General features: G+C 42.8%; 1 protein-coding gene across 1 annotated transcript in view; it reads left to right on the top strand.

The window, feature by feature from the left end:
• Positions 1 to 303: 303 nt before the first annotated feature.
• The window catches only part of nkd1 (NKD inhibitor of WNT signaling pathway 1), a 34646-nt gene continuing 23791 nt past the window's right edge, over positions 304 to 11158 (top strand). Inside the window, exons 1-3 of the mRNA XM_086195595.1 lie at positions 304 to 472; positions 604 to 636; positions 872 to 1011. Coding sequence (XP_086051721.1) covers positions 448 to 472; positions 604 to 636; positions 872 to 1011 — 198 coding nt within the window. The 5' untranslated portion in view covers positions 304 to 447. The remainder of the gene's footprint in view (positions 473 to 603; positions 637 to 871; positions 1012 to 11158) is intronic.

Genomic DNA, 11158 nt, shown 5'->3' with positions numbered 1-11158 from the left:
ATATTTTTCAGAAATGGTAATTTGAAATTTTTTCTACATTAAAAGTGAAGTTTTCTGGGGTTTGTACAAATGGAGAATATGATTTTTTTGTCCAATCTGACCTTTGACCTCAGTTAAAAAAACATGCATTCAACAATATCTCGTTTCTTCCTGCAGCCATTCTGACGTCTTTCAAGATTTAGTAAAGCCAACACGTTTCATCGCGTCATACTTTTATCCTGAAAGCGCTGGCAGGAAGTGGCATGTTTCCCTGCGTGCGTCTTGTCGGCGGCGGGGCTTCGGATCAAAGGCTCGTTGAGCTCTCCAGCCGTACGGTCGTGTGCTGAGCGCGGTCTGCCCTCAGTCTCCGCGGACGCGTCCGTCTGGATACCGCAGGACCTTTCCAGCCTCCTTCCCATTCGGACTATATTCATCTGATGATTTTCGACCCGAACTCGATGCAAAGAAATGGGTAAACTGCACTCGAAACATGGTAAGGTGTCTTTTATTCCGGAGAGAAATCACAGCTGTACTACTACTACTACTACTACTATTACTACTACTGCCTCTACTGCTGTTGTGATACTTTCCAGTAACAATCTTCTTTCTTTCTCTCCTCCTAAGCGGCTATTTGTAAACCGAGGGAGAGTCCGGAAGGTAAGCGAACTCTTTTTTTTATATCTCCGAGTATTTTATTATTAGTAGTTGTATTAGTATTAGTATTAGTATTTTGTCTCGTTAGTGAACAGCCGCGCGCCGCGACTGTTAGTCGCTCACTAACACCCCCCCCCCCCCACACACACACAAAAAACCCTATATTTGGAAACAATTAGTTTATGTAGTAGCTGAAATAACGCTCTCCTTTCTTTCTTTCTTTCTTTCTTTCTTTCAGGTGACAGTTTTGTAGTCAATGCTTGTTTGGCGAGGAAGGGGATCGACGACTGGCTCGTGAAGCAGAAATACTACTGCACGAGCTCGCGCCTCGAGCCACAGGACTGTCACCACAAGAATAGCTGCGGTTTGACGACACGGGTGAGTGGAGACTCACCTCTCATGTTGATGGCGAGCAGCTTCCTGTTCCTCTCATAGTTAAATATTTGGAGTTTTGTTGTTGTTGTTTGTTTTTACGCGCCGCGAAGTTTCACACCGTGTCACCCCCCCCCCATTATTTAACGCGTGATATTGCTTGAAAGTCTGTGACAAACTTTCCTCAATCATCGGTTGTTGCGTGTCTGTTGTGACGTGTCGATGATTGGATGATGTCACATACTTGCCAAGTTTGTGTGGTGACTTATTAAGTGTAGAAGTCATTAATACCCGATGGAGACTTCAGTTTTATCCGCTTTTGTCAGGATCTAATACCGGGATCAGCCCCACGACGAGGTTCATACCGCCATGTAAAAAAAAAACAGCAACTAAAAAACCCAACAACAAACCCCAAAACCCCGAAAAGTCGGAATTTGGGAATTTGAACAAAATAGACGTTTCTAAGCAGAAAATGTAGGAAAGTCATTGAAATGCGCTTCACATAATTAGGCTTTGTGTTCGATTCAGTCATGAAAAATCTTTTTTTGGGGGGGCGGGGGTGAATTTTGATTGAATAATTTTGTTACTTTCATCTGTTTTAAATAAATATAAGACTTTTGATGTGTGATCAAATGTGAACAGACGTTCCAGAGACTATATGGTCATGACACCCCCCCCCCCCCCCCTTAAAGGCGTGAAAACGTCTTGGAATTGCCTTGGTGGGAATGTGTTAGGGACAGGGGCCACGATTGTGGACGTAACTGCAGATCAAGCTTGAGTAAGTGAGACAGTGTGGTGACATGAGGGAGAAACGTTGCAGGTCGTGCCTGTTCCGTATTTTTGGCATTGCCGTAAAACACTGTTGTTGTTGTTGTTGTTGTTGTCAAGTAGGGAAATCCTTTGGAATTGCTTCAGAGGATCCTTAAGCCTCTTTGGTTAGTGATGCTGTCCTCAAATGCGGCATGTTTGAGGAATTGGAGCCCATCAAGTAAAAAGAAAAAACAAAACAAAACAAAAAAAACAGAACAGCTTCTCCACCCACGATTTGGACAGTTTGAGTAGAAAGGCTGTTGAATGCTGCATCTTCTGCCTTTTCAGCTCCAGATCAGCAACTCTTGTTTTTGTTCTGTTGTGATGATGATTTTCCTTTCAAATACTTCAAAGTGTTGGGAAGCAAGATTCCAGTCAGCAGTGGGATGTATAGCTGCTTTGTGTCATAAACAGTAGCTGCTTTTACGAGCCTGCAGGAGGGTGAAAGTCATGTTATGCTACACATTTTAAACTGATTATCATGCAAGACAGACGTAACTGCAAACAATGGCTTCCTCTAGTCTTTAGTCATATGTTTTTTGGAAAGCTGGTGAGGAAAGGGCACACATGTGCTTTGCAAATTAAGTTAAATTAAAATTGGAAATTTGTCTTCTGCCCCGAGATGTTTGTCACATTACCAGAAGGGCAGTGTGATGTTTTTGAAGTTTTCACACATAAAATTGTTTTGTAGAACGTGCTGCTGCCGCGAGGAATTCACGCAGCTTCTCCGTTGTGAAAGGAACACATTAACTTTTTGGGAACTACACTTGTTTGCCGTTTCCTCACGATCCAGATGAGACAGGTGCTCTTGTCTGCTGTGTGCATGTGCATCGACCGGGTGAGTGCTAGTTAGCTTAGCACAATGAATGGTCGTGAGTAGAGAGGTTAGCAAAACTCCAACTTGCCTGCTCAGCTTCCAAAACTTGTCACTCCTCCTGTGTGTTCTGGTTCAGATCGATCCGGTTCAGGATCTGGGTTTGCTCAGACGCGATCCAGCTACACCTCTTTGAACAGGATCGGCTGATTAGAAGTGACAGTCCCTCTTCATGCTTGTTGACAAATGATTTGTTTCGTCGGCCAAATTTATTCGGTGCTGCATCAAATCACTACTCCCAGTCAGGAAAGTAGTTCTTTGTATGTGTTAGATTGTAAAATTACAATGTTTGTAAATCTGTCCTTAAAAAAAAAAACTAGACATGTTAAGCTCTGTGATTTCTATAATATTAGTACCATTAAAAAAACCACCAACAACAAATTTGTGACTTTATTGCTTGCCTGCCCTTCTTGGCGTATGAAGTTTGGGCCCAGGAAAGAAAGCTGAGAGAGCGTATTTTAAAACTAATTAGAGTTATTTTGGTGTGTTCAGATCTGGGTGACTAAATATCCTTTCTAGCTGGCATCAGTATTTATTTGGGTGTCTTTCTTTCTTTTTTTTGTGTGGAAATAATACATTGGAAGCTAAATCTTTAATGTTTAAGTTAGAATTTTCAAACAATTTGCTTGCTTCTCGATGTAGTTTTCCAGAATTTTGCTCTGTGTATTTCATCTACAAATATGCTTCCGAGAAGGGGAAGCAGAACTTGTTTGATGATTTATTGACATTGCATTAGTTGAGTATCAAGAATTTCCGTGTTCATGGAATTCTGAAGGGGAACAAATCCATGTGAGCATTCTGAATCTCTCATCCTGGTGGTGCCGCGTCTGATGCAGCATGGTTGGAGGTTTATGGTGCGAGTGGGATTACCAACTATTTGTACTGCTGAGTGGAGGATTTCTCTTGCAGCATCTCGAGGTTTGACTGTACCAACAGCCGCACCTCATTTAATGCTCTCATTAATCTGAATATCAACCAGATGTACTGAGAGCAGAAGACGGGTCCAGATATCTCTCTCGTCATCAGAAACTTGTCAGTGGCTTTCTGGCTACTTGAGAATTAGACTCATTTACCTTCTTGTAAAAATGCTTGGAGTTTCAACAGCATTTAGACATCAGTTACATGGACTGCAATTGGATTTGCTATGTCATTTTGATTTATATGAATACAAATGTTAACAAAAAATAATCCTCTACAAGGATCTCGAAAGTCCTTAATGATGAATTGTTCTCTGAACTGAATCAGAAAACCTCTGTAAAAAAAAAACAAAAAGAGTTAACAGTAAAAGTCGTCTTGATAGATTATTGGAAGTTGAAAATGAGTATTACAAGCAGATTACCTGGGACCTAAACTATGAATCTCTTCAGACCTGGATCATCTTGTCGTTAGCTGGTTTGACAAACAAGTAAAACCCAATTGTGCACTCGAGTTCTAATGATGTTGGTTATTGACTCTTTAAGTCAGCTCAGGTTGCACCATATCTTATTGTAACCTGGCGCGGGGGGGGGGGGGGGCATCGCGTAGACGCGGTAGAGTGGCCGTCAAGCAACTGAAGGGTCGCTAGTTCGATCCTCGCTTCCCCTGGTGACCATGTCCAAGTGTCCTTGAGCAAGATACTGAACCCCTAATTGCTCATGATGGGTCTGCGATGGACCGGCGACCCGTCCAGGGTGAACACCGCCTCTCACCCAGTGTCAGCTGAGATAGGTCCCTGAGATTATGACCAGTCTTAAACCTACTTTACTAAGGAACAACAAACTATGATGAATAAAAGATCAAAAGCAATATAAATTCATAATTCAGGCTGAAAACACAAAAAGCCAGGGAAGATAGATGGAAAAATCCCCGCTTCATCATTAAGGAACGAGTAAATCTGCTAATAATCACAATTCCATGAAAGGGATGGGTTGTCTGATTCCATTCTCATGGCCGCGCCTTGCAAATCATTTAGAGCATCAGTCTTTCAGCTGTAACTCAGGCTCTGTTTCACAGTCTTGGGAGAAAGAGAAGAGTAAGTTGCAAAAATTAATTCACAGCAGTAAATAAGCCTTCATGCAAATCTTTTAAGGTCAGCAAGGCTTTCATGCCTTAATCAATCAATGCTTAATGTGAAAAAAAAACCCAAACAATAACATTAGTGTCACCCAGCAGAGTTCAACACCATAAATAACAGCCTCTGAAATAACCTTGAAAATACATGAACACGTCTCACACATGCAGTCAGTGCAGAGTGAACCAGGATTTAGGATTTACTGCAAAAGCAGTGAAATGACACCGCATTAGTTTAGCACCTACTAATGAACATGTGTGTAAATGTTTTGGCTTTCATCTGCTCCTGGGTGAAAAGCTTGAGGCTCTCTGTTAGCCCTGACCTACCTTAGAGACCTCTTCATTATCCACACACAGCATCTTCCAAGAAAGTTGTTTCCTTTTTGCAAGACCAACAGTGGTGTGTTTTAATCTGTCAACGTGTATGTGATTTGCTTTGGAGCAAGTTTGATGTGCAGCGTGACTTAACGTGCAAGTACGGCCCCGCTGAAGAGGGAACCACCTTTCTGACACTTTGGCAACATAGTTTGGTTCTAAACCAGGGTCCAGGAGAACCTTTTCCTGCGCTGGTCAAGTTAGCGTCTAATGTGAGCTTGCAGACTCATGTATGACTTCTGGAAAAAAAAGCTTGATTTATAGTTGTGTGTTGGGTCTTTGCTGATCTACAGTCAGGGAACCGTATGCAAGCATTCAGAACCCTGGTCTGGTCTGGCTTGGTCACGCTGCAGTTACACCCATGAAATGCTAGTAGGCGGTGGGGCTTCGACTGCCTAGTTTCTTTGTGCACTTTAAACAAAGGTTGAGGAAATGGAGCAAATACTTGTGGAGTTTAAGCCAATAAATATTGAACAACAGTTACATTTACTGAGATACAAACTTGAAGAACAAATGTTCCACATCACACTGCTTGTCTTAATGCAAAGAAATTAATTTTTTCTTTTACTGATACTGGTCCGCACTCCTCCTCTCTTCCCTTCTGTAGAGATTTACTGAGATAGACTTGAAGATGGTGTGGAAGTGCTCTGCAGATATGTGGCTAGGTGGCGTTGGTTTAAGGTAGAATTATAAGTCAAACTTGAGTGAGAATAACCCATGACACTGGCGCAATACTTTGCTCACGTACCGATAGTATCAGGATAATCTAGATACCCATAGAGGCAAAAAGTATGAAAAAAACAGATATTTCAAAAGACAGTTCTGGATAGCAAAATACTGCAGTATCTATAATTTTCCCACCTTATTTTAGACTTAGATGCACAGTTGATTTGGGAGACGTTGACTGAGTGCTGTGGGCAGGTGGACCTGCGTGTCTCAACATATGATCTCTAGGTCAAGTGAGCCTGGTGGCACGTTCTCCTTCGTGTACGGCGTGTTGTCCACCCCACGCTGTAAATTCAAGGTAACAGCATTCTGACATGGACACTGATAGGGCTTAATGTTTCACAAGGTTTGCTCTGAGGTGCTAAAATTCCTATATTTTTGTATTTATTGAAAAAATCATGGTTTGCTGAAGCATTATAATTATTCCATTCTTAAAATCCCCCTCCCCCTCCACCGGTGCTCCCCTCTCCGCTCCTAGACTCCATCTGTTTCTTGCGTTTACCCTGTGGCCTAGTGTTGGTTGTGTCTGATGAACTGAGACTGCATTTGAAACGGGCCATGCAGGGAGGTGTTTGTAGTGACACTGATGGCTCCGCCTCCATCGCGAAGCCATACCCTCTGTGTAGTAAACGGACCCCCTCCACCTCCAGCCTTCCTAAGCCACTGCTCTTTCCAAAGCTTATATTCTTCTCTCTCTCAACTGAGCTTCCAGAAAGTTGTATAGATCCAAAGCAAAAAAAAAAAAGAAAAACGAAACGCGCATCTGATGACAGAATGCAACTCAAAAGTGAATAACGGTGGAACTTCTACCCCCAACCCCCTAGTCTCGCAGTTGGTTGCCAGCTCTATCTTTTTTTAGTGAGTCGAGTACGTAGGCCTAAAGCTTTCAAACGCATTCCCTCAGCCTCCAAGTCTGATAAAAGACATGGCAGGTTTGCACCCCCTTCGTCTTTCGCTTCTGCTGTTGTGTTTTTCTCTCCTTGTCATTTTCACAAAGCAAGGGCCCTTGCCTAGAAGCTGAAAGCACCTTTCAAATGCAGACTCGTCTTCCTCTCCTTCTTTCTGTCTTCTCCCTGTGCGTTTTCTTTTCCCACCGGCTGGCCCCTTGTGCGTGCTGTGTGACGTATGCCCCTCTCCCACCGGGCTCTACCCCCTCTGTGATCCCATGGGACTGAGGGGCTGTTGTTGCTCTTTGAAGAGGCTGGGAGAAAAGTTTTGAGCCACACTCTAAAGAGAAGAAAAGCCTTAGCCTTCTGGGAGGAGGGGTAGCACCTGGCCATAGAGGAGCTCTGTGGTTAAAAAAAAAAAAATGTTCCCATGAGAAGATGTGGTGGAAGACTTTGGCTGATGTCAACGTAGCTGGGGGACTGGGAGGTTCGAGGACATGCAGGTGGCTTTAGTGTTGCATCCGGCATCGCATGTCACATAGATAACAAGAAGCTGAAGGACTTTTTCCTGTGAAACAAAGCAAAGTGGGAAAAAAATGTCAGTGAATCAAGAGGAAAAGCTCCGTTTGCTGTAACACAGATGACGGACAGTAAGAGCAGGGATGCTGCGGCAAGTGCAAAAAGCAGAACTAAGCTACAAAAGTGAAATAAGTGCAGAAGAGGAAAACGTCACCAAAACACAGACTCTATCTCCACATCAGCTGCAGCCACAAATGCATATTAAAGCAAAGACAGCTGAGTGTTGAATCATTTTAACATTGATAGGACATACAGTGACAGAACATGTATAGGAGATCCACACTTTTGATTTACACCTATATTTTTAACAAGAAATAATAGAAGCACCATGTGAAGTTAGCCAAGCCTTGCAGATGTGACCTTGTTCTCGCTACGTTTCTCACACTAATACTATGCAAACCTTTGTCTGATTTTAATTGAAAGTTGTCTATTTACATGCTCTGTCTAGTCGAGGAGTTCCAGACTGTTCACGAACAGTTCAAGCCTGATTTATTTAAAGTTTGTATTTGTAATGACTGAAAGTAACATCTACTTGCGGTTGTCGAAATAAAACAGTATGCAGCATGTTGGGGTGAAATGCTGCTCATGTATGTGCAAATCTGTTCACGCATGTGCATGGAAGTGTGCCTTGTGTCTGGAGTCAGCTGTCCGGATGCACTCCGGAGATCAAAGGCTTCTGCGGGAATGTGCTCTGAATCTCAGGGGATTAGCAGCTGAGATTGTGCTTTGTTTCCCCAAATATACTCTTAGATCGGAGCAACGGATAGCTGTTAATCAAAGTGTCTCTCACCACCCCTTCCACACTTACATCTAGGCTGGAGGGTTTTGTTCCATCCTTGAGGGCATTTATTTAAAAATTCAAAGGAATTGTCTGAGTTCTCAGATGTTCAGTTTTTTTTTAGTTTTCCCAGACTGAAATGGCTAGCAATTGATAAACCTGTATATCCTATAACAGTGGGAGATAGATGATGTATCACCGTATGCAGCTTATCTTATATATTCATTAAATGATGACTAATTTTCATTTTTTTGCCCTTCCTGTATATGTCAGACAAGCTGATGTCTTTGGAAATGTTCCGTCCTTTCTGAATTGATTTACTAAAGGAGAACATGTAACAGATCAATACAGTAATTGATCCACAGGGGACACTGTCATGCAACCAGTTTCCAAAATGTTTGTCCATTTTTACATCAGACCTTCCATATATTTAATTTGATTAATGCAAGTCTCAAAAAATGTCTTTGCCGGTCAGGTACTCATAAAAAGATGTTGCTGTAGCTGTTCTTAGCTTTCAGCCGCCATTAGCTTCGAGCTAAATAAATGTGAGCAGCTCTTTCCATATTCTGCAGTGAGAAAGAATTATGTGGGAGCTCAAATACTTATTTGAGAGTATGCGAGTGAAGGCTAATAAGTCTCCTAGTTTGTTGTGAGCACACTTGTGCGCTTTTGTGGCTTTGTTGCACTGTAATTAAACCGCTGATGGTTGTCATCTGAGGTTTGTATTTCACCGTATTTGTTTCTTTGTTCATTTTAAACAACGATGACTGAAAGTGAGCAAATAGTTTTGGAGTTTAGAGATGAAAACACAGCTAATAGCTCAACTCCACTGGGCCAGAATGCGAAATATCAAGACCCTGGTAGAGGTGCTGGGAGGGAAGAAGGCAGTGATCATGGTTTATTTATGGGTGCTCAACTAGTGAGGATAGTGGTGATGACGATGATCAGCATGGTTGTGCCAGTTGTAGGGTTGCGATTGTTGTTTTCTGAATGTTGTGGGTATGGGGGAAACTGTAGGTGACTGGGGCTCCTGTGGTGGCGCTGAGCTCCTCTGAGCTTTCCATGGAAGCTCAGTGCACATTTTAATCACCCACTTAAAAGGCTCTGCTGAAGAGGGTGTTTAAGTGTTTAAACCCTGAATAATTCTCTCTTGTTTGTTTATCAGGTTCCCCTGCGGGTTGCGCTCTGGCCCGTGCAGTAAGTGCTGAATAATTTGACTGAGCACTCAAAATGGCTCTCAAATAGGACGAGATCAACATCTGCATAAAACTGCAATCAGAATCTCATGAGATTGTGCACACGCACGTGAGCGTGCATGTATACTCGTGCCATGAAGCACACAAGCACTCACAAATATATACACACACACACAAAAGTCATTTGTTTACCCTAATATGGGAATCCATTTATCATTACTAACAGACACACAGTCCCAGTGTGATTCCCTTCCTCTTGTTTTTCTTACAAGCTGGACGCAGGGAAACTCCAGTGATGGACTCTGCAGCTTCTCTGAGCCCTGCTTTTGTGTTTATTCTTCTTGTGTTTGAGAGCTTTTGTGACCGGGGCCCTCAGGCCACCTGAGGTAGAGGGAATCAAGGAAGTGGATTAAGGTAAACAGAGCTGGGAGAGCATTGTGCCTCCCACAGACAGAGGTTTCAGGGCTCTTCAGTTCTTCCTGTGGCGCCAGGCCTGGAGGAGCTCTGGATTGTCTGTTAGGGATGTTTTTGGTGGAAAGAAAGCTAAACAGAGGAGCGGTCCTGCTGAAAGGAAAGCTCTTCTCCCCCTGTTGTGTTTATACATCAAAGGTGCCACAACCCAGAGAGGACCTCACTCTGTCTACACCGTCAATCCTCAATAGCCACTTTTACTCTGAGATTCTGCAAAAACACCATAAAAATGGCGCCACTTTGCTTGTTTACACAGAGCCAAACAAATCTGTCCTAATGTCGCCTTAGCATATGTTTTTAGATGCCAGTTTGCAATCCTATAGTAGGCGTGTGTAACACAACAGCATATCAGTGTGTTGATGCTATTCAGTCTGTCTGCCTATCACTTTTACACCAGCATGTCTTCAGAACTGTGACTACCCCTGCATCCTCCCCCATTACATGCATTTTATACAGAGCTGTGAGGTGTAAAGGCAGCCTACTACTTCACTCTCAAACAGGCTGTGTAAAAAGAGATAATGAGACGGACCAACCCTGTGCTCCCAAAAGGGCCATTTGCCCTGTCTGTCAAACCCACCACTCTCCCACCCAGTCTCTTACTCTTCCTCAAGTCTGCAAAAATAGCAGCTTTAAAGGGCACAGAGTATTAAACTGGTTGGACTTTGATTTCAAGTCTTTAAGAAAATGCAAAGTAACTGTAATCCTCCTAAACCTTTCTATGTAGTTACCTCATTAAATCTGAGCACGTTTGGATTCAATTAGACTCAGCTTGTGTTTTGGTTGTGCATTTTTAGTGAAAAATATCACTGTGTAGCACAGTTTGGCCTGACATTGTAGCCATTTTAAGCTTTCCTGAGCTTGTGTTTTATTGTGAAGCTCACAATCTCAGCTACTTTTTACTCTTGCTGCCATTCTTTCACTTATGATCAAGACCCAGAGTAAGCGCACTCCTGTGTTGACAGCATTCAGAGTTTACATGGAGAGATCATGGGTTTGTTACAACTTTTTCATCATTGCATCTTGTGTTTTTGTGTATTGGAGTTTTGTATGTCTGTATGTGAGTTAAGTGTGTGCATGGAATTTAATAGCAGGTTGCAACGGAGTAACCTACTGCGCTGCAAGTTCATTATGGTGAGCAGTGACACAAGCCACTAATTCCAGTCAGCTATGAATAGTAACGCGCCTCTGGCACCAGCGCACTTGTATATCGTAGTTGAAGTGTCTATTTCTGCTGTTGTGTTTACTTGCTAAGTTGAAACACTCTCTGTAATTACAGAAATTTTAGGTCCGCAGTTAAAAGGTCAGATGTGAGGGATGTTTAGAGGTAGTGGCTTGTGGCTGGCAGGATGTCTGCTCCAAACATGCTGTGTCCATGTGTCTGCGTGTGTTTGTGTGTGTGTGTGTGTGT

The sequence above is a fragment of the Aulostomus chinensis genome, chromosome 2 (assembly GCF_037954235.1).
Source record: "Aulostomus chinensis isolate RoL2024-O1b breed Wild chromosome 2, RoL_Achi_v1.0, whole genome shotgun sequence".
Lineage (NCBI taxonomy): Eukaryota > Metazoa > Chordata > Actinopteri > Syngnathiformes > Aulostomidae > Aulostomus > Aulostomus chinensis.
The sequence above is the reverse complement of the archived record's forward strand: the minus strand, read 5'-3'. Positions and strand labels throughout refer to the sequence as shown.